Here is a 22,797-nt window from a genome sequence, read left to right as displayed (position 1 = left end):
CGCTGCAAGACTCAGTACTTCAGATGTTTTTAAAATCTTGCATGGAAATAATCATTGATATCTAAAGTTTGTTTCTTAATGTATGTTATTTTTTATTAATCCAAGATGAAAAGTTATATAAATATATATTTTTTAAATGTGTTTTCAGACAACGTTAATGCTGTTTGTGATTCATATTCATTCGTCGTCTATAGGTTTATTAATAAATTTTGAATTGACGTTTACAATAATACCCTGGTCACTTTATTGAAACACTCACTTCTGTACCTCGCCTTTCTATCCTGCTCTGGTCACTTTACTGCCATCTTCTGAATGACGATGATAGTAAATTCTTAACGAGACTGTCGAAAACCGTCAATGGGACCAATATGGGTTGCCTGTCTCACTCCTGTACCACATCGATGAAGTGCCAACACTGCAAGGTTTCTTCCTACACTGCTGACCGTCTCCTTTAGGACAAAAACTGGAAGGTGTTTGTACAGCACCTCCCTTCAAGCATCAAAAATACTCACAAATGGGTTAAGCAATTTATTAATTTCTAAAAAACACAAACACTGCAAGTTGTTTAGTTAAAAATAATAATTCACTTGGGTCCCCTGTTAAATGAGAGAAATAAGATAGGATTGCAGCATCAAATGTCGACTAGACTGAACCTTAACACAGGACAGACTTCCACTATAAAAATAAAGACTGATGATGTTTCACCCAATATTTCAGAAAGCAAAATAAGAAGAAAAGGCCAAGGGATGGAATTTTTTAATAAGTGTTTGTGGAGAAAAGGCTCACAGCATCAGTCCAAGAAAAAGATGCCACACCAAAGGCACTAAGGAGGACGGAATAGTAAAGGTGTGAATGGAGTCTTGCTTTTAAAAAGTACGTCAAGAGCAAAAATCACATCTAAAACATTATCACTTTACGTCCTGGAACATAAATTATGTAACAGGAACAAAAACAGCAAATTTCATTAAAGAGCACTTAATGTACTGAGAGACACATGACAAAAGCATCATGTGTCCATCTAATATTCCCTTTTTTGGTAAGTCAAATTAGGTCAATGTACAGGCCCTTACCCTAAATCAGAAATTTCTTGATGATTGAAGACAATCATTAGGATCTGTGCTTCAAACGAAAAATCTGAAATATATTGGGGAAAGGAATCACAGGTTAGCATTACCTCATTAGAAATTCAATACATCTGCCTCAATGCATGAGCAATTATCAATTACGGCCCTCACAATGGACAACTACGAACAAGTAACAAAGATTATATGCAAAGTCTGTTGAGTTTCATTGTATAAAAACAAGTAAACGATGATAAAGGAAACAATGTAACATAATACTGTGTTAGATCATGCACTAACCATATAAAATCTAATTTGAGAAATACATAAGTTTTAAGTTAAAAGAAGAGGAAAGAGAGAAATTGATAACAATGGCTATCAAACAGCTCAACTATTACACGGAACAAAGAAACATGTAGTGATTTTTGTTCACTACAATATCATTTTCCTTACAATTTGATCGGACACTCAGTTAAGTACTGCCATATGCTTTCGGACTAGAGAAAAATTCTTACAATTTTAATTTTGTCACCAGAACCAGGAACCTGACAGAATAAGATGACTAATTTGTTATGACAAAGAGTAAACTAACAAAACAGAAAGAATTCTAAAAAATAAGACCAGATTAAACATCACTTGATTCAGTTTGTTAAGTACAATGATAAAAAATATTAAAGCCTGAAGTTAATACTTCAACAACAACAAAATTGGGATTAGATAAATTAAATTAAAATTACAAAGGATTTAGACTTAAACAACACTTCATATCGATTAACAACGTAATGTTTACTTCACAAGTCAGTGCTGCACACAGTCATAACAGCCTGCAACCTAGCAGCATTTGAAAAAGACTACGTACTGCAAAAGCAGGAAAATAAAGAGGGGAAGAAATGCAAAACAAGCACAGGAGGAAAAGTGTCTCTCCAGTGACACACCAAAGAGAAACAAAAGAAAAAAGAGCATGCCTCAAAACACGGCATGTAGAAGGGAACTGCCTACTGATCAGTCTTTCTAACAAGAGAGTATACAGTCTGAGATTTGATTGGAATCCTTGAAAATACTGTGCGTGCTACATTGAAGGAATTCACAGATCATATGATATACAACCAGTACAAACCAGCTTTTTTAAGTATTGCACTGGCCTTTTCATTTGGTCCCTGCATGAAAACTTGTTTCAATTGAAAAACACAACTACTGGTAAGTCATTAATGACTGATGTATTAACAACAGTTAAGAAAAGAGGGGAGAAAAACAAAACAAAAACCTTAAAATCTAACATGGGTGAGTAAGACACAGAATAATTAGATTCATCATTAATGTTGGTACATGTTAAACTTATTATTTAGTAAATCAAAATTGAAATGTTTGAGTAGAAAATATTTTAACAAAAACTCCAATAACTCTTAACATTATCATATAAAAAAGTTTCTTCAGAGCATGGTTAGAAATATAACACACTGCTCAAGAACAACTGGAAGTATGGGTACCAGTAAATCTCAAGGAGGGAATGGGTTGATTGGACTTGTCACTAATACTGCATTAAATACTAATTTTAAAAAGTAAGGTCCAATTGGTAAAGACAAAAGTTATCAAATAAAGACAATTATCACTGTGTCATCAAACAAAAGTAAATGAATATGGGCAAGAAAGATGACAGCAAGAGTTCATCAAAGCTGTCGCAATGTGAAGCTGGAATGACATACTATGACAATTGCAATAATTCTAGGCAAAATCTGGCCCACAAGTTTCAATTAAATTTAGTACAATAATAAATGCAAAGGCTTTTAGACAATCAAAGGATCCTCCATGATTCCACACAAATTTTATGAATTGTTAGCTAAAATTAGTACTTCTAGTTTATTTGTGACCTTGGAATCTACATCTAAACCATCAATCTTGTAAGATCTTAGTCAAAATTTTATAATCAAAACCTTGGTAGTTTTACAGACTTTTCAACAGTAATTTAAATTATACTGATTAAAAAAATACTGCATAAAAGTGTGATAAAACATGTTTTTAAAATGACAATACTTTTCAAAAACCATTGATTCACAAATACAAAGGGATCAACAAATCTCGAGGCGAGCTGCTCCACACTCATGACAAAATTTTGCAAGAGATACAAGAAATTTGGTGCCACATTGGTGGCAAAACTTGGATAGTTTTGGAAGGAGTGGAGTGGTTGCACTTACAATATCAGATGAGGGAGTGTCGCAGTCCTTACTCCTAACTCCTCGCTTTGAGAGATGGTTAGACAGTGGTGGGAGCGAGGATTCCGAACCACTAGAGCTCAGAACAAGAGACTGCGTCAGTGACTGAGAGAGCATAGATTGGGGGCTCTCAGCACCATGTCGAACATCCTGCATTCCTACTGGGAATTGTCGTCTGGCCTGAGGCACAGGTGACCTGCGGTTCAAACTATAACATAAAATAATTGAAATAGAAATGGTTCAAAGATCTAAAAATTAGGTGAGGTAAAAAGATATAAAACATCAACTGACCTGCTGTAGGCACTATCTGCACTCAATCGGCTGCTATTTGACTGTCGACTTTGGTTTGTGGCCTGCATTGGACTCATAGGAGTAGAGGAGGCATCGATTTCAATTCCTTCATTACAACCATTTCTGGTGGAGCTGTGGGTAGAAAGGGACATGGGTTTGGGACGGGGTAGGCCATCGTTATGATCAGAACTATTGGGAGCTTTAGAGGTAAGTGATACAGGAGAAGTAGGGTACTGAGACATGAATGCGTCCATCTTTGACATGAATTCTTCAGGGTACGAAACAGTTAAAGCATTAGCCGACACTACGACATCACCATCTTCATTACTATCAGAATTTGCATTAAAGTCAATGCCAGGAGGAAAAAGCATTTCTTCTATTAATCTGCGGCCTTTAGCAGAGGACTTCCTAGATTTGGTTGATCCAAACACAGAATTTGACCGTGCTGAAGAGTCCATCGAAGTTCTAAAATTGTTGTTTTCCCTTTCAAGAAGCTCTGCAGGGAACAGAAAGTCTTCTATGTGCATCTTTCCCGCTCGATTTCGCCGACTTCGCGCTGATGACGGATTTGTTGATAAACTGGGAGAATCCCTAACATTAACAGGATCTGCATCAGAAAGCATGGAAACAGAATGTTGCATCCTGACAACCTCTTCCAGTAAATTATCTATTTCAGATGTATCTGATTCTTTCTCTGTAATTTCCCTTATTTCACGGCTCTCCCTTGTTTCATGCCTAGCTTTCCTGTCATCTTTATTATCAAGATTCAAAATTTCTACTTTTACCCCATGAGAAGATTCAGCAGCAGGAGGAAAATCATTTCCTACAGATTCAAGTTGCTCACAGGCATTCAACCAGCCACTAGTTTCAAGACTGTCTTTTGCAGACTTTTTATCAATATCATACGTTTTAGGTCGCTCATTTAAATCATGACTTTTGGTGCTGTTAAAATCCTCTGCAGCAAAATCTAACAAAGGGCCTGACTGTAACTGAGGGCGTGTGGTGCCAATTCCGGAAACAATTAGGTCATCATAGTTATTGGATTGTGGTAAGGAACTTGACCTTTTGTTCAATCTAGGAGGAGGTTGCGGAGCAGGATGAGGCACCTGGCCAGCCTGGCCCAAGCCTTTGGGACTCTTCACATTAGGTTGCGCTACCTGTTGTAGCCGCGGTGACTCAAACGGTTTTGCTTTCTCAGTCATTTCACTGGCTGATTTAGCTTCCTTTTTGGAAAGCACAACTTTGCTTCCATCACAAGACTTTTCTACAGTTTCCGTCTCTGGTGCATTGACAGAGCTGTTCACTGGACTTTGGTTTTCAGCCTCTAATTCTTTAGCATAACGAGTGAAGGCAGATGTTGGAGAGGTTTCCAGGGAAGATGGTTTAGGAGAGAGAGTGGGGGATGGCATAGGAGAGAGAGATGGGGCAGGGGAAGGCGATTTCAGCTTCTGGTTAATGTTACAAGCACTGTCACTGCGTAACAGCTCCATCATCTGGCGTTCAGCTGAGGCATAGGGGTCATAGGGCTCCTCTTGTTGGCTTCCACTGTAACAAAGAGACAGAGGACCATGAAGCATGAGAACTAAAACACAAATTTCTCTCCGGCTAATAAATAAACCAAGAGACATTACAGGGTAAGCAGATACAATTTTGTGTTTGTAAAGCGACAAGTGTATGGACTAGCACAATGCAAAATGCGAAATAGCGGCGCTCCTTGCCAATCATGTGAACAATGATACAACTGTAAGCCCTAAAGGCTCTAAATAGACATCAAATACCCCACTCTAAGAAAGAAATAACCAAGTGCGATAAAGAAAGATGAAACAAGTAGAATAACTTGCTTATAACCATGAGCCTTGTGAGCCAAAGGTAAGCAGCAACACAAGCTACGTGAACACAAATGAGAGATTTCAAACAATACAATAAATACTTATTATTCCTAACACATAAAATACGAAAATGTAAGTGAGGTAGTTTTGTGGTTGCAACCTCTACTTATACACAATTTTAACATACTCACATCCTTTTACCACCTACACTCAATTTGAGGCTGTACATATTGGGAAGAATGTGTCCACCTAATAGAGTCCTACAATACATAGAAAAAAAAAAAAGAGGTACGGTAATCACGAGCATAACTACAGCAAGATGCGTAGTACCACTATTATCTACTGGACATTATTTGCTACAAACTTGCATGAGATCACAATTTAGCTTTGACAAGAGTACCTTATGCCTGAATTGAAGGAATTGGGTAGGGGGTGGAGCTTGATTTGTAATGGATTTTTACTGAAGGGCATTGAGGAATGTTTTTGGTTTGAATAGATGGAAGGATAGTACCCTTTGTAGCCATGGCAGTTGGAGAAAATTGAGGAATTTGTTGAATTCTGAAATTTTGGTACATATAATTTAGGGAGGTGGACCAACTTGTCTTTTGAAGACTTACTAGAGTCTGGCTTGTTGCAGATATCCCCTTTCCCTCTATTTTCATTGTAAATTCCATGTCCTTGATTCATGTAGTTTTCATTTTGTTTGGTAAATGTTTCTTCTTTGAATTGGAAACCACAATTATCCCTCACATTTGACTTAAAAATTTGTCTGGACACAAAAGCAGGAAAACAGTGCTTCAAGTCTGTCAATTTTTCTGGAGAGGGACTCTTTAGCACTTGGTTGCGTGAGTCTTCCTGTACCACCTTTGTGTCTCCCACTAGTGACTCCACTTCTAGCACTCCCTGCACTTCATCATCAGGTTTCTTCTCAGAGCTACCAGAGTCCTCAGACACAGAGGAGCAGAAGTTGGTCTCAGGTTCCTGATCTGAGTTTGAATGGATATTGTATACTATGTAATCACTTGTTTTGTTACCATTCTTTGCAATGTCAGACCAAGTTGTACAAAGATCAATGCTTCTGAATCCTGTACTGGCTTGGCTCAGAACAATGCTTGACTCACTTTCATGGCTCGATTTGAAAGGCCGATTTTCTTCTTTAACAAAAGAATGTGGGACACATTGAGCACTCATGGAACATGTTGGTGATGTCAAAGCATGATTGACAAAGTTCAAATTATCATTATTCTCATGGGAATAATTAATGTTGGCACGCTTTCTAGGAATAAACATTTCTCTGTCCTTCCTTTTAGAAAATTTCCAAGTAGGCTTTTGGCTTTTAATTCTTTTGGTGCTTTTTGTTTTCAAATTACTACAGCTTTGACCTGTGAGTGAGTAGAGCTCAGGCATAGCACAGGAACTTATCAAATTCACAGAAAGACTTCCATTGTCCAGCAGTTGTTTCTCAGACATACTCCTATTAGACTTCTCAGTTGCTTCAGAGTATGTTCTCTGCAATCCATTGTACTGTGGGTCTTGTAGTGAATCCATTTTGCAACAAACCGATGACTGAGTGATGTAAGTGCGATTTGAGTCTGCACTATGAGTACTGGATGCATGCGTTTCAGTGGAGGAGCTCAAACTAAAGCTCCCAGTACTACCCGAGTCACTCATGACCCCGTATGATCCCATATCGCTCACCAGAGTGCCATCTATGTCAACAGGCTCAGAAAATAACATGCTGTTGTTCCTAACTGCCACTTTAGAACAGCTGGACGATTTTAGGTATCTAGTCCCACCGTACTGAGCATACCTAGTGCCACATTGTGTTACTACCATCTCAGCCACTAGACCGTTGACTTCAATAGAATTTGTTTTGGAATGAAACAGACTCTTTCTGGGGTCCCCTTTCTCCCTTGGCATATTTCTTGGTGAAAGATTGGAAGAGGCAGGGGAATGGGGGTTTGAGGGAGGGATATAGAGGGGTGTGTGCTTGGCTTGACAGCCTTGCCTGTGGGAGGAAAATGGAAATGAGGTGCACAGATAGCAGAAAAACTGCATTGTGGCTAGACAGAGTAAATTGTAAATAGAAACTTAAAGACTTTGCTTTCCACAAAAAAAAAAAAAAAAAAAAAGAAACATGTAAACCACAGGACCCAAAATAATGTAGAATGAATTACAAGTCAAGACAAGTCAAGTCAAGTCAAAGGTAAATCTACAACTCATCTCTTTCCACCCACTAGCAAAGGGCTATGTGCACAATAATCCCCTCACTAAATACCCAATTTTGATCCAAATACTGTAATGCACCAAATATCTACCCTAACAAATGAGTCTACCATCTCTTAGACCTTAAGGAACAGTATAAATGATAAGATTTTAAACTTACCGCCAGAGATGCTCATTTTTAGTCTTGCTGTGGTGGACATTTTCTTTGGCCTCTTTGGGTTGTACTTCGATTTGAAGAGTTTGCAAATTAAGTGCAGGAGGAGAAGGCTGATTGTGCTTTTTCAGTGGTTTAGCAATTGGTGTCTCCGATACTCGAGCATCGTGCTGTTTGGTCAATTGGTTTCTTGATTGTAACTTTTTCAAACTGGTTGAAGTTACTGTCATGTCCTCTCTGTTAGTGCTTCCAACCCTAGACTCATCGGGGGATGGCCTCTGGGAAGGTGAAGCAGGCAATTTAGTCCTAGGAAAAAAAATTGAAAAGGTGTCATAGGAATAAATGATCAAATCAAGTAAATTGTTTCATGAGTTTTAAGAAACTGACTTACCCTCCAGGTAGACGCTTAGTAGGTGAAGTAGGTCTATTTGAAGATCTTTGAGATGTTCGTAAACTTGATCTACCAGCGTTGCCACGATTAAATCCAAGTGTGCTTGCAGTGCTTGCTGTATCTTTAACTTGAGACCGTCCAGAGAGAGAATCTAGCAGAGAAGGTTCATTATAATACCAAACACATATTTTCATCAAAAGAACATTTTTAAGACTTCCAGCCAATAGCAAAATGTCTAATTTAAAATAAAAACCACTAAAATAGAAAAGAATTACAAAAAATAGAACAAAGATAAAGCCAGTCTCACTAGTCACTAGGTGTTATTTCAACTTACTTCCACTTCTACTCAAGCGATTAGATTGCTCCTGTTGAGATTGAGGAGAATGCCTGGTGCTACCAGCACTGGAAGTTGCACTTCCTGCAGTGCTGTAGCTGTAATTCGAGGCGTTGCTAGGGCTAGGATTTCGTGCTTTGCGCTGCACCAGTGGTGAATACTTCTCTCTAGTTATAGCTCTTTTGGACTTGATAGGGGGAGCTCGGTACTGAGATATAGGAATGAACAGTGATGTAGCACAGTGTCTCGGGAATGAAAATAGTAACGACATAGGAATACAGTACCTTGATACGGGCTTCCAAACGTTCCTTGGCTTGTGAGCTTGCAATGATTGGAGGGTGTCTTGAATGCTGCTCTCTACACCATTCTTGATGACGGTCAAATGCCTTCTTACCAAAGTGTCTCTCGCAGTAAGGGCATTGCTCATGATCTGGCGGGCGAAGTACAGAGCGAGAATCACCACTACCCCCTGCAGCGTCGGGGCCTTCACCTGAAAAATGTAAAATTATGTGTAATGTTTAAGAAATGTATAATTGTGATCAGTTGATAAATGACGGAGAGATATTAAATCGACTCACCTCGAGCAGCTCTGATTGCATTTACAAAGGCTTCATGATTTTCTTTCCAATGGCTGGAGGCTTTTAGGGGACTTGTGGTCTTTTCACTGACTGATGGCCTCTTTTGAAGAGTGGAATATGGCAAGAATTCTGCCAGATCAGTGCCTTGTACCCTTTGCTTAAATGAATCAAATGTTTTGCGTCTCTTGTGAGTATTCTTCTCGCACACTTTGGAATGCCTCTGCAGTACTTCTGGTTTAAAAGTCTTGTTGCAAACAATACATGGCAGCAGTAATGTTGGTCCATCTTCTGAAAAAGAGATCAGTTGAGGATACATAACATCGTTGCAACTTAAAAACATGACGCATTCACAAGAAAATAAAGGTAAGTGAATAAAGCATGTGCACCTCCCCCACACTCAGCCTACTCAGGTGCAATGACAGTTCCCTCACTCTGTCTAAAAAAATTGTGGATCGCTCTTAATTGATTCCAGTCATGAAGTTGATATTATTGGAATTACTCTAAACAAGGTGAAACCTCCGGCATTATCAGAGGCCTGATAAATCCAGCAGTTTTTAAGCTAAACAACCATAAATTAGGATTATAGAACGCGGCCCCCCCGTCAAGGCTGTACGTGTGTAGGCAAGGAAGAAACAGCCTGAGCACCACCTGATTAACTTTCAACCAAATATTAAGCTAAGAGGATTTGTCAAACGGAAAAAAATATTGGTGTGCCTTCTTCCATAATTCAATTTCAAAATGAACACATTCCTGGCTTACCTTCCACGATAATATCATCTAAATTCGGATATTTTCCTGGTTTACTTTCAGCCTCCAGTTCATCCATTTTTATTGCTTTCGACACGACGTCTGCAAGGAGCGCTGATTGGTTAACAACAATATAACCATGGCAACAGGACACTGAAGACAGCACACTATTTTGTCACAAAACATATGAAACAGAAATGAATTCCATATAGTTGTGACAAGTATTTCGTTCAATTGGTAAAAGCCTCTTCAAAAAGAGTAAGGAGTAAGTTCACTGGTGAAAGTTAGACACTGGCGTATGTTGGTAGCTCCGAAGTTGCCTTCTTTTTCTGTTGGTAGTGGTGAAATGGAGGAATGTTTGTTGACGACGAAAAAGCACTGACACTCATGGGCGTTTTCCTATGTTCTCGTTCTCTTTGAAGATTTATTTATCTTTAATCGCTGTTATAGCTCGACTAGCTTAACTATTAACTCTCTGAATTGATTTTTATTCGTGACATTTGTCACCTGACGATTCTAGCCATGAGGGTGAATACTCAGACACTTTTATTGGTTACTGTTGTAGCCTTTGCATCTCTAATTCACACTGGTAAGAGAAAAAGAAAGGATTTTGACCGACCTTAAGAAATAAGAAATAAATTTAATACGGTAGACATTTCATGTCATCCTCAATTTAAATCTGATGTTGTGATGTGCATTTTGTTTTCCTTCGCTCATTGCAATCTTGTATGCACTGTTGACAAATATTTCTCTGTTTCCAGTTAATAGCATACGCTGTTATCAGTGCTCCTCTGGTCAAGATCTGAAAGGAGAGGACAACTGTGGAGCTTACAATAAATTTGATAAAAACAAACACATTGCTATTGATTGTAACAGTGATGAGTCAAGCACACCAGGATCTTTCTGTATGAAGGTTACCCAACAGAGTCCGAAAGGATTCATTTGTAAGTAATCGTAAATGGTTTGTCCATGAATGTTTCATCTATCGCATACTTCTCTTATTTGTTATGAATTTACTTGTTTCAGGGGACGGTCGTTGGCGTCAAGTTATTCGCCGATGTGCATCTGTGTCAGAGACGGGTGTAACAGGTGTCTGCAACTGGGGAGTGTATGAAAATGGTGTCTATTGGGAAGAATGCTACTGTTCTGAAGACAGCTGCAATGGTTCAATTCGTAGTAAAAGTGTTTCAAACCCACTTCTATTCGGAGCAGTAATTGCTTTGATTTCTTTGCCTTTTTGGCGTTTTGTATCTTAAATTTGCAGAACAAACTATGACTCCGTGTTAGATATTTGTTTGCACAGTGTAATATGCTACAGTATTTTTTAAATTTAAAATATTGCTAATAGTTTATCTGATAGAATGTTACCTGATTCATAAGAATTAAATCAAGGCACAATCCATATCAATCCCTTATGTTTCTTTTTTATGTGTGTTCGATTTTTTTTACTCATATTCTCATTCTAGAAGTAAGTTTGACAAAAGTTAAGATGCATCTATGTGCTTCCATATTATTATTTTTATTTTAATCTATTGTCCTGTTTTTTATGCATTCTGCTGTTGTCATGTAATTTTCTTATGAGTCTTTTCAATTTTTAGTCTACATTTAAGTGCCTCATTTTCTCATTTGCGGTCGTGTGTGCATTCCATAATTATTGAACAATTTTTCATTGAAATGTGATAACGTATGTGAGAAAGTTTGAATGTGAACAATCACTGATATCATAACTGAATCTCATTGTAATGAACTGATCCGTCCAGGAGACCAAGAATGTGTTTTATACTGTAGTTTACGTGTCACATCAAGTTAACAGTTTGATAAATCTTATCTTATCTTAGGAATTTTTAAGAAGACAAAACTTGTCTGATTGAAGGGAGATGTGTTCAAAAGGTGTTCCGTCCAATTAAAACAATTGATGATTAATAATTGAAAATAATTTGCCTTTTAAACCGAATCCCCCGCACTCACAAGGTATCGTGTCTTGCCGTGCAAGTGATAGGGTACTAGTTCAGTTCCACCACCCACTAGCCCTGCAGCTCCCCTCCCCCCCTCTCCCCCGGCCCCAGCCGGCCCGTCCCCTTGGCTCCCTTGGTTGGCATTGTGCTGGCATGGCCACGGCCAACACAATGGAATTCAATTACTGCTACTGGGATTTATTTCGTCGCCTTTTCTTGGGATGCGTCGCGAGGTGCGGCGTGCGTGGCGTGGCGCTGCGTGGCCACGCAGCTGGTCCAGCGGGGTGAGGAGGAGGGCGGCATTTTCTCAACTAAAATCCAACCTCGCAATAAACAATAATTTTGAAACAACTGCAACGAAAAAGAAGATAGAATTAATTAAAAGAAAATAGCGAAACAAAGCGAAAACGTACAGTTAGAACAACCCACTTCACTCCACCGATTGCCATTGCTGGCGTGACACCCCAGAGCCCCCGTCAATCTTCTTCACTCTGCTGATTGAACGACGTTTTAAAGCCCCACCCCTTGAACCACCCCCACCGCCGCTTGTCTGTGTCTCCGGCGACTCAGCGCCGCGCCAGGGACTGGGAGGGAGGTCCCCGTCGACGGGTCGCCGCGATTGCTCCACCTGGAGGAACTGATGCACGCCGATACGAAGCACAGACAGCCGGTACGGGGTGCGTACTATTAATTAGTTGCCTCACTGCGCTGTGGCACTGCCAGTAGACTGATTCCGAGGTGCGAGATATTCTCCTCCTCCCGTGAGTTTAGTAGGCCTCTCTGCCTGTTTCTTATGGGCAGCCCTACTCCTCTCTCGGCGGTTCCACTATAGACAGCGACGAAAACGACTCTCGGAATCAGTCTCCAGGGAGAGCCGAGCCGAGGTCTTTCCCCGCCAGTCTCTCGTCTCGTCTCCCCTCCCCTCCCCCCTCCCCCCGGGCCGACGCGGCCGACGCGCAACGGACGGACGGGAGACAGACGGACGCGTGGCCGAGCCGGCCGCGCCGAGCGAGCGTCGTCCGCCGCCGTCTCCGCCGCTCAGTTGTTTGCTGGAGACAGTCAGGGAGTGTCGGCAGTGCGGTTCTTTGTTGTGTTTGTTGTGATTTCCTGGGCTTTCTCACTCGGACACTCACGTCGACTAGCAAAGGAAGGCTAATGCCTGATGAGTTCTAACATCGTGGAGTGAAACGCGCTGATGAAACTCAAGGTCATGGAGGTATGTAACCAAGTTGAGGTGTTGGTTTGTTGGTTGGTTAGTTTGTGTGTGTGTGAGGAGCGATAGACAGACTTGAATCATTGAACTGTCTTTGCTGCTCGTGTTGTACCGAATGCGTCAAGCACAGCTCGTCACCGGCGACGCAGCACTGCAGGGTAGCAACCTAGCAACCGGATTGGCTGCTCGGCGTGGCTCGGCCTGAATGGGCGTTTTGTGGGGGTGCCGTGCCCTCACAGTAGCTATATCCAATTAAGACTTACAGCGCGAGAGCGCGAGAGCGGTCGCCTGAGCGAGGAATCGGAGGAGTGGGGGAAGAGTTTGGAGGGGAACTCTTCCCCCACTCCTCCGATTCCTCGCTCAGGCGACCGCTCTCGCGCTCTCGCGCTCACGCTCTCGCAGGCGTAAGTCTTAATTGGATATAGCTAGTGGGCTGGCCGAGTCACGCGCACTTACTGACTGGCCGCGGCCGCGGCGCAATGGGTCACAGCACCTCCGGTCGCGACGCGCAGCGACGTGCGCCGAAATTTTGAACGGGGTTCAAGCCATCATAGTACCTTTACGAGGAATGTCTCGCAGTGTGCCTTTCTTCAAGGCGACTGTCTAGTGCCCATGACCCCCCCCCCCAAAAAAAAAACCACCCCTTGCGCACGCCACTGTAGACGTGGCGCAAACGGGGTGCGGCCTCCTCCCGGCACAAATAATTCATGATGACGACGCGGGCTTTCCCTCGCGTCCGTCCGTCCATCCATCCATCGGCCGGGCCGGGCCTTTCGGCGGCAGCGCGGCGACGCGGCGTGTCATAACCACACCGAGGATAACCAATATCGCCGAAGAAGCTGCAAAAACGAGAAGAAGGGCGGCGGTAAAGTCGCTTTATAAACCGATAAAGCGAGAGGACTCCCTAAGAGGCCGAGGACTCCCATGGCGCGGCGTGGCGCGGCGTGGCATCGGGAGGAGATCCATAAACCCCGTAAAGCCCCCCCGGCGAAGCGACGAGCGTAAACCGGGGCTGACCGGCATGATGACAACGGCCACGGCCATGCTGGGGCTGCAGGGGCCTGGGCAGGGCCTGGGGCCCCTCTCTCTTTCCCTCTCTCGTCCTCTCCCCCTCCCCTCCCTCCCTCTGGCCTGCCAGTGGCTCGACTGGGCTCGGCGGTCGGCGGGATAGACTAGGCCTCGCTGACACTGGCTGGCACTCGATACTGCTTCTGCCCCGTCTCGTCTCGCGGCGTCGGATTGATTCTCGGAGCAATATATGCCCGGCATGCCCGGCCCAGGCCAGGGCCTCTAGGCCAGGGCAGGGCCTCTAGGGCCAGGGCCTCTAGGGCCAGGGCCTCTAGGGCCAGGGCCTCTAGGGCCAGGGCCTCTAGGGCCAGGGCCTCTAGGGCCAGGGCCTCTAGGGCCAGGGCCTCTAGGGCCAGGGCCTCTAGGGCCAGGGCCTCTAGGGCCAGGGCCTCTAGGGCCAGGGCCTCTAGGGCCAGGGCCTCTAGGGCAGCTCGTTTCACCTGCGACGACGCAGCGCGAGCGAGCTGTCTCCGTCTTCGTCGCCGGAAGCGCCAGTGGACGAGAAGACCGATGGAGGCGGCCAAACTCTAGACGCGTTTTGAGTTCAAGAGCCGCTTAATGGGACTCGAACCTAACGTGTGACCCCACCGATTGATTCCTCGTTCGGAGAGCAATCCATTGGTGGGGTCACTTGCTCGGTTCGAGTTCTGTTAAGCGACTCTGGGGCTCAAATCACGTCTAGAGTTTTGGCCACCGGTGCCGGTCTTCTGGCCCACTGTACTGCCGCGCCGCCCTCTTGTCTTGTCTGAGGCATGGAAATAGAGCGCAGCGCGCTGGCGTTGGAGTGGAAGGCGAAGCAGCCGCCGGCCTGCAGACTGATTCTGAGAGTTGCTTTCCTCGCTCGGTCTCTCTCGCGCCTGTACGGGACGCCCCGAGTGCGAAAGAGACATGGCGACGAAGGCGACTTTCGGAGGGGCCTGCCGGCTGCCTGCCGGCTGCTGCGGTGGTGCGGGGCAGCCAGGGGCAGCCCGATGGAGATATTAAGGCTCAGCGCGGCCCGCGGCGCTGGCCTGGCTGGCCTGGCTGGGCTGGCGCATCGCGAGAGTGGGAGATCGCGAGGAAGCGAGCGAGCAAGAACGGACGCCGGCGCCGAGAGCCTCGCCTCGTTTCCATGCCGCGCTTCTCGGACGTGCTGGCGGCCGAGCTGGCGGCGGGGCGTCCCACCCGCTCCTGCGGTACACGCGCAGGTCAGCGAGGTGGAGGCCGTCAGCGAGGTGGAGGCCGTCAGCGAGGTGGAGGCCGTCACAGCGAGGTGGAGGCCGTCACAGCGAGGTGGGGTGGAGGCCGTCACAGCGAGGTGGGGTGGAGGCCGTCACAGCGAGGTGGGGTGGAGGCCGCCCGGTACAGCGAGGTGGGGTGGAGGCCGTCACAGCGAGGGGGGTGGGGGTGGGTGGACGTCCAGCGAGGGGTGGGCCGTCACAGCGAGGTGGGGTGGAGGCCGTCACAGCGAGGTGGGGTGGAGGCCGTCACAGCGGGGTGGGGTGGAGGCCGTCACAGCGAGGTGGGTGGAGGCCGTCACAGCGAGGTGGGGTGGAGGCCGTCACAGCGAGGTGGGTGGAGGCCGTCACAGCGAGGTGGGGTGGGGCCGTCACAGCGAGGGGTGGAGGCCGTCACAGCGAGGTGGGGTGGAGGCCGTCACAGCGAGGTGGAGGCCGTCACAGCGAGGTGGAGGCCGTCACAGCGAGGTGGGGTGGAGGCCGTCACAGCGAGGTGGAGGCCGTCAGCGAGGTGGAGGCCGTCACAGCGAGGTGGGGTGGAGGCCGTCACAGCGAGGTGGGGTGGAGGCCGTCACAGCGAGGTGGGGTGGAGGCCGTCACAGCGAGGTGGGGTGGAGGCCGTCACAGCGAGGTGGGGTGGAGGCCGTCACAGCGAGGTGGAGGCCGTCACAGCGAGGTGGGTGAGGCCGTCACAGCGAGGTGGGGAGGCCGTCACAGCGAGGTGGAGGCCGTCACAGCGAGGTGGAGGCCGTCACAGCGAGGTGGGGTGGAGGCCGTCACAGCGAGGGGGTGGAGGCCGTCCAGCGAGGGGGTGGAGGCCGTCACAGCGAGGTGGGGTGGAGGCCGTCACAGCGAGGTGGGGAGGCCGTCACAGCGAGGTGGGGTGGAGGCCGTCACAGCGAGGGGGGGGAGGCCGTCACAGCGAGGTGGGTGGAGGCCGTCACAGCGAGGTGGGGGCCGTCACAGCGAGGTGGGGTGGAGGCCGTCACAGCGAGGTGGAGGCCGTCAGCTAGCCCTTGAGAGGGCCGGGCCGGCGGCGAGGGTGGTCCAAGAGGCGGCGCCTATTTTTCCACATGCCGATGTGACGGCGCCACGGCGGCACGGCCCGGGCACGGCAGTCGTTGCGGAGTTGGCCAATAACGACAGCAGCCGTGCCGGGCCATGCCGTGCCGGGCCGCCAGGGCAGGGGGCTTTTGATATACGCCCAGGGCCGCCATGCCTCATAATGGCGTTACAGGAGTTACAAGTTTCGGGCCGGACGGCGGGACGGACGCTGGACGAGGAGGGGTGGGGGAAGAATTGAAGCGAAGGGCTGCAGCGTGCGGTGGGGCCGGTGGGGCCGGTGGGGCCGGTGGGGCCGCAACTCCTCCAAGTAATGCCCCATTACGGCAAGGTGCCATGCCGGGTGCCTCCCTGGTGCTTCCCTGGCTGGCCGGGGAAAGTTGAGCGCCCCGCGCCACGAGCAGGGCGGCAGGATGGACTGGCGCACAGTGGGCTGAGAAGCAAAAAAAGCGAAAAAAATTCTAATCGACGTAAAAATTGCTACTGGGGGGTTTTTGGGTCCGAGAAACTCAAATCTGACGAAATAAAAACCGAAAACGACCGGCAGGGGGGGATCCAGCATTTACGGGAGGGGGGGGGGGGCAGGGCACCGTAACGTCACAAAACTGTCGTTACTTTTCATCAGTTACCCGGTACGTTACAAGTTTTAGACCAATTTCCCAAAAGCAACCATCGTTACGTTACGCATAACGTACCCGGTAAAAAAGGTAGTTCTGTAACGTTAGGGGAAAAAGTATCAAAGCTCTCGGGACGCCGTGGTACCGGTAAAATCCCCTTTATCTCCAGAAGTAACGTTATCAACGATTGGTTTAACCCTGCGGTACGTTACGCGGAACCGTTCCAGCTGGAACTCATTGAACGGTCACGTTTGGAACGGAAATGTAACGTTACTCCAGCAATCCCCAAAAATTGTGAAAAAAACTGCTGCACCTCCGATCCCCCGTCCTCGCCACTGTTACCCTTGCCCACTATTTCTCCCATAAATTTCCCCTTCCACCGTAGTGACGTGGTAAAAATCTTACCCCGCCACGGGCCCGAACCACGAACCAGACGAATGTGGGCGCGAGCCGCTACCGAAGTAGCGACAACATTTCCTCGGTGGAGAGAAAAGCTCACGCTATTTTGTTACGACAGTGGAGAAGATATTTGGCTCGGCCAGCAGTGTTGCCGTCTCCCTGGGGGCGACATCGCAACGCTGCACCTCGTCTGCTGTTCGCGACGGATTTGCGACGGCGACGGGCCCGCCCGCTGGACTCTGACTCTGGCCCGTTCAGCCAGCAGGCCGCAGCAGGGCTGAGTTCGGAGCGCGCCGGCAGAATGACACTCTACTAGACCACACCTCTCTCAGACGTCGCTCGGCCCTGCGGCTTCGAGCACCGGTAACCCAGGCGAAAGGTCTGGGGATCGATTCTCGAGCGGTTTGTTTTCGTCCGCCGCGTCGTTTTCCTCGCTGTGGACCCATTGCCGTCTCAACTTCTCAACCGCATGTCTGCTTCTCGTCTTTTTTTCGAATAAATAAAGTCGCAGACCACTTTGAGACGAGAAAAAGACACGGACGCGCCCGCGCTCACGCTGTTTTTGTTTTGGGTTCCGTCTCAAAGTCGTCTCAAAACCGTCGAGCAGCCGTCTTGTCATGCTCTTTGCGCCGTCTCAGACTTGACTTCGCTCGAAGACCTTCTGACCGAGTGCAGACGATTTTCAGCCAACTCCCTCCGTACCGGGCGCCATCGAGAAGCTAACTTGGTGATGCCGCCGCCCCGAGCCAGCCGCTAGATGGCGTGCGCGCCATGACGCGGGGCTTGCCTCGCGTTTGTAAGTTCTTTTCATTTTGACTAGGTCCGGGGGGTCACCGTTACGGGCGCGGGAGTCTCTTTCTATGCGACGCCTCATGACCACCAGGGGGAGGGCGGGGGGAAAACAGTAGGTTGTTGCTTCCTGATCTCAGGTCTGGCCCGAGTCACCGCGGCTGCAGTGGTCCTTCGGTTGGTTATTGGCCGACCATCTCTTCCATCTTCGAACTGCTAAAAACGCACTCAACAACTCATTCAGTCTCAACATTTGTGTGTCTTTGTGAAATTTTTTGGAGGGGGGGGGGGGTCGAGGGGCTGGGGTTTGTAACGTACCCAAGCATAAGCAGTTCCCGTTACGGTATACGTAACGTTCCAAAAAGGGAACTGAACATCTTACGGTATCCCTCTATGGTACATAGGGGGAACGGGGACTGTAACGTAACGCGGCGTCAAAAATGTAACGGATCGTGACAAAATTTGTAACGCTACTGAGGTAACGTTTAAGCGTAACGTTACAGTTTGTAACCGAACCGTTACTGAGGATGAAATTTGGGCCACGGTACAAAAAAGTAACGAACCGTGTATCAAACGATACGGTACCCGCCAAATTTTGTAACGTACCCGCGTTACGGTACGTTACGGAGCCCTGGGTGGGGGAGTCATTTAGAAAATGCGTCCCTGAGGATTTTGGGTCCCCGAAAATCATATCTGACAAAATCGAAACCAGCAAACGACCGGCGACAGCAGCCAGCCGCCCGGCCGGCCCGGGCGGGAGACGAAACTTGTCATCTTTGACTGCGATTTTCTCAAAACGCGGAACAGAGCGGAACAAACGGCGAAAAGGGCCGTAAAGAAGAGATGCTGCTCTGTCACCTCCATGTGACAGATCGGTTCGCAAACTTTCGCAACTCAACTTATCGCCTCGCAAAAATCACAAATTCGTCGATTTTGCAACATCTTTGACGGCGTGTTTCTTCCACCCGGTTAAACCAATCATAAACCTTTGATATTGTCCAGATTTGTGGGGCCTTCAGCTTTCCAAAAACATATAACATGATACCGTTATGTGGAATAGGCCGACCCCCAGAAGGAAAATTGTTCACAATTGTAGGATGTGTTAAGAAATAGGTCGATATTTGCCATGTTTGGCGCCCTGCACAGCGTCACGCGTGTGATATATTTTCAAACGGACTCGTGTCACGGATAGGGCATGCTTTTCTTATGGATATGGCACAGTTTGTTTGACCTTCCTGTTCAATTTTCAAACTGCCCTTTATTATCGCTTTTTTCGCTTCTCAGCCCACTGTGTGGCGCCTCGCTGCACCAGTTGCACGGCGTGCGGCCCTGCGGCCCTGCGGCTCGGCGTGCTGCCACACTCGGCGGCGTAGCGCTCCTTCCTTTCGCCCCGCAGCGCGGCCAGCGAGGAATTTGATGCAATATCCTCGTCCGAGCCTGGGCCGGGCCTGGGCCGGGCCTGGGCCGGGCCTGGGCCGGGCACTCCGGGCAGGCTGGGGGGGGGGGGGGGGGGGGACGAGCTGGGACGAGGGTGGCGTGCTGCGGAACGCAAAGCAAACCCCGCGAAGCACTCGACGCCCCACCACGCTGTGCCGCCGGCCAGTCGGCCAGTCTCTGCTTGCTATTATACTATAGTACTGCCGCGCTACTGCCGCGCCTCGGCCACGCCTTGCTTGGCGTCGCTTGGCGTCCCCAGGCCCGGCGAGGCCCGGCGAGGCCCGGACGCCGCCACGCCCAGCCTTGCCTAGCCGACGCGCTGGCCCGACCATTCGCATTCGAAGGCAAAGCTCAGCGCGCTCTATCTGCTCGTGATGGGCGCTATTGGAACTACTCCAGAGGTCTGTGGCGACTAACCCCAACACAATTTTCACTTTCTTATTTCGCTTTGTCACTTTAAAATCACTCTCCAGTACAAATATCTAAGTCACCAGTATTGTGAAAATGCCTTTCACTTAACCCAGTTTTAGGCTCTTTGCGTTTTTTGACGCTTTCAAGTCTAGAGGTCCCATGGTGACGTCACAGCCGACGGTGTCGCGCTCTGACGCCTTCGAATGCGAATGGGCCCGACTGCTTGCAGGGCGCGCATTGCGGAACGGATGCCAACTAAACGGATGCCAACTAAACGCCGCGATATTAATGCTGTGTCGGCTGCCCCGGGCTAGACGGGGCGGGGCATCGCGACGGAGTCTTCATCAGAAACGGACCGGCCTGGCGTATCGGGCTGGGGGGGGACTGCGGCACGCCACGGCACGCCAGCAGACTGATTCCGAGAGTCGTTTTCGTCACTCTGTCCCTCTCGCGTTCATGGGGCGTCCCGTATGGGCGTGGAGACAGAGCGACGGAAACGACTCTCGGAATCAGTCTGCAGCTGCAGGCAGGGCCAAGGCAGGGCCAAGAGCGGCAGAAATAGGGCGGAAGCGCCGCTGTTCGGAAAACAGTGCCGCCGCGCTGTTGCGGTTCCGTGTCGTCACGCCGCCGTCGTGCACGTCGTGGCGAATGAGCGTCGTCGACGGCGAGGATGGCGGCAGTCATGGCCCGCGGTGGCACGGCGAGGACGGCGGCAGTCATGGCCCGCGGTGGCACGGCGCGCGGTGGCACGCCGAGGACGGCGGCAGTCATGGCCCGCGGTGGCACGGCGAGGACGGCGGCAGTCATGGCCCGCGGCGGCACGGCGCGCGGTGGCACGCCGAGGACGGCGGCAGTCATGGCCCGCGGTGGCACGGCGAGGACGGCGGCAGTCATGGCCCGCGGTGGCACGGCGAGGACGGCGGCAGTCATGGCCCGCGGTGGCACGGCGAGGACGGCGGCAGTCATGGCCCGCGGTGGCACGGCGAGGACGGCGGCAGTCATGGCCCGCGGTGGCACGGCGAGGACGGCGGCAGTCATGGCCCGCGGCGGCACGGCGAGCACGGCGCCGAACAAAGCGGCGGAAACGAAGCGACGCGCTGTGGCGTATCGCCAACCGCCACGGCCAGCGTGACGCAACGTGCAACGCCGCAGAAATGAAACTAGAGTGTAATGTTTACCAGGAGGAAGGAGAAACTCGGGCTAGGTTTCTCCAACGACGGGGAGCAGAAGAAAATGCTCTGACGCCATGAAGAAGCAGCGTCATTGCTGAGCGAAGCGAAGCACCCTGTTTGGGATTTTGAATAGCTCATTTGTCCGACCCCCCCCTGATACCTTTAGTTTACAAGAGGTATCTTCCTCTGTTTATTTTTACTATATTCATATGCGTATACATAGTCGAAGCTCCATAGTCCAAGCTCTATAGTCCAAGCTCCATAGTCCAAACTCTATAGATCAAGCTCCATAGTCCAAGCTCCATAGTCCAAGCTCCATAGTCTAAGCTCCATAGTCCATATTCTATAGTCCAAGCTCAATAGTCCAAGCTCCATAGTCGTACGCCGAGCTTCATAGGCCATTTAGTTTGAGAATAAGATCTGTCGCAAGTAGGGTATGATCTTTCGCGAGTAGAGGAAGATCTGTCACGAGCCCGTTAGGTTAGGTTAGGATTGGTTGGACCATTTAGTTTGAGAATAAGATTGGTCGAGAGTAGGGAAAGATCTGTCACGAGTAGAGAAAGATCCGTCACGAGCCCGTTAGGTTAGGTTAGGATTGGTTGGACCATTTAGTTTGAGAATAAGATCTGTCGAGAGTAGGGTAAGATCTGTCACGAGTAGAGTAAGATCTGTCACGAGCCCGTTAGGTTAGGTTAGGATTGGTTGGATCATTTAGTTTGAGAATAAGATCGGTCGAGAGTAGGGAAAGATCTGTCACGAGTAGAGAAAGATCTGTCACGAGCCCGTTAGGTTAGGTTAGGTTTGGTTGGACCATTTAGTTTGAGAATAAAATCTGTCGAGAGTAGGGTAAGATCTGTCACGAGTAGAGTAAGATATGTCACGAGCCCGTTAGGTTAGGTTAGGATTGGTTGGAACATTTAGTTTTAGATTATTAAATAGCCTTCCGTCGATTCAAGGAGAAACCAACCATTGCCGAATCACAATCCTTCGCGCAAAAGCATACTTCCTGGCTACACTGGTAAAACTAAAGCGTAACCCTATGCTTGAGTCAAGCATAAAGTTACGCTTGAAGACGTTACGCTTGAAATCAAGCATAGACTAGAAATTCCCCCATGCATTTAGATAGGGGGAATCTTGGCGGATGAGCCTGTTATGCTTGATTTCAAGCGTAACCTGATTACGCTTGAAAACAGTGGGTAATACTACGCTTTAGTTTTACCAGTGTATCACCCCCCAAAAAGAAAAGAGGCTCATTTTCAAAATAAACACATCCAAATTTACTACTGATGAAAATGCATTTCCATCTCCAGCAGAATCCAGCTCAGCATCGAGGCCGAAGGCCTTCCCCTGGCTAGTAGACATGATTCAGCCGCACGGTCGGCTGCGAACCGCCTGAACGCCGTCTGATAGGTGTAACTGCCTGCTGAGGGAAGTATACAAGCCGAAGGCCGGTGAAGAAACAGCCAGGAAACTGATTGTGTTAGTCAGAGCGAGAAAAAGGTGGCCATTTTCCTTTTACTGCAGACAGAGCTGGCTGGGCCCAGGCCCTTCTGGAGTGCGCCTTGCTCCCCGAGCCGGGCGGCCCGGCTAGGCCGAGGGGCAGGGTAGGGGCAGGCCTTCCCTTTCCCGCACTGTA

The 22,797-nt window shown here is 48.3% G+C and overlaps 3 protein-coding genes across 6 annotated transcripts in view; 2 read left to right on the top strand and 1 right to left on the bottom strand.

Annotated features, from left to right (window-relative positions):
• Window positions 1-515: 515 nt before the first annotated feature.
• Window positions 516-10,109, bottom strand: LOC117639055. 4 transcript variants are annotated; one of them, XM_034374413.1, is made up of 9 exons: window positions 9,834-10,109; window positions 9,075-9,362; window positions 8,781-8,986; window positions 8,497-8,704; window positions 8,163-8,313; window positions 7,778-8,077; window positions 5,583-5,651; window positions 3,563-5,107; window positions 516-3,479 (listed from the first exon to the last, which is right to left on the bottom strand). In XM_034374413.1, the coding sequence occupies exons 1-9, from the start codon at window positions 9,898-9,900 to the stop codon at window positions 3,128-3,130; spliced, it is 3,186 nt and encodes a 1,061-aa protein (XP_034230304.1). In that variant the 5' UTR covers window positions 9,901-10,109; the 3' UTR covers window positions 516-3,127. The 4 variants fall into 4 exon arrangements, with proteins under 4 accessions (XP_034230304.1, XP_034230306.1, XP_034230305.1 ...); XM_034374415.1 differs by having other exon boundaries at window positions 516-3,467; XM_034374414.1 differs by having other exon boundaries at window positions 9,075-9,359.
• A 41-nt stretch (window positions 10,110-10,150) lies between these two features.
• Window positions 10,151-11,747, top strand: LOC117639058. Its single transcript, XM_034374422.1, has 3 exons — window positions 10,151-10,410; window positions 10,583-10,765; window positions 10,848-11,747. The coding sequence occupies exons 1-3, from the start codon at window positions 10,344-10,346 to the stop codon at window positions 11,075-11,077; spliced, it is 480 nt and encodes a 159-aa protein (XP_034230313.1). The 5' UTR covers window positions 10,151-10,343; the 3' UTR covers window positions 11,078-11,747.
• A 1,029-nt stretch (window positions 11,748-12,776) lies between these two features.
• LOC117653757 (lachesin-like) overlaps window positions 12,777-22,797 on the top strand; it is a 163,934-nt gene continuing 153,913 nt past the window's right edge. Inside the window, exon 1 of the mRNA XM_034399649.1 lies at window positions 12,777-12,992. The gene's annotated coding sequence lies outside the window, so the exon portion shown is untranslated. The remainder of the gene's footprint in view (window positions 12,993-22,797) is intronic.

Source organism: Thrips palmi, unplaced genomic scaffold (assembly GCF_012932325.1).
Source record: "Thrips palmi isolate BJ-2018 unplaced genomic scaffold, TpBJ-2018v1 HiC_scaffold_10, whole genome shotgun sequence".
Taxonomy (NCBI): domain Eukaryota; kingdom Metazoa; phylum Arthropoda; class Insecta; order Thysanoptera; family Thripidae; genus Thrips; species Thrips palmi.
This window is presented reverse-complemented; position numbering and strand designations above follow the sequence as displayed.

What these genes read in the sequence shown, in the direction of transcription:
- LOC117639058 (XM_034374422.1), top strand. Translation starts at nt 10,344, where the DNA reads ATGAGGGTGAATACTCAGACACTTTTATTGGTTACTGTTGTAGCCTTT. An exon ending in TGCATCTCTAATTCACACTG is followed by an intron (nt 10,411 to 10,582) that starts GTAAGAGAAAAA and finishes CTCTGTTTCCAG; the next exon opens with TTAATAGCATACGCTGTTAT. An exon ending in GAGTCCGAAAGGATTCATTT is followed by an intron (nt 10,766 to 10,847) that starts GTAAGTAATCGT and finishes TACTTGTTTCAG; the next exon opens with GGGACGGTCGTTGGCGTCAA.
- LOC117639055 (XM_034374413.1), bottom strand. Translation starts at nt 9,900, where the DNA reads ATGGATGAACTGGAGGCTGAAAGTAAACCAGGAAAATATCCGAATTTA. An exon ending in TGCAATCAGAGCTGCTCGAG is followed by an intron (nt 8,987 to 9,074) that starts GTGAGTCGATTT and finishes TACATTTTTCAG; the next exon opens with GTGAAGGCCCCGACGCTGCA. An exon ending in AGTGTAGGTGGTAAAAGGAT is followed by an intron (nt 5,108 to 5,582) that starts GTGAGTATGTTA and finishes TCTTTGTTACAG; the next exon opens with TGGAAGCCAACAAGAGGAGC.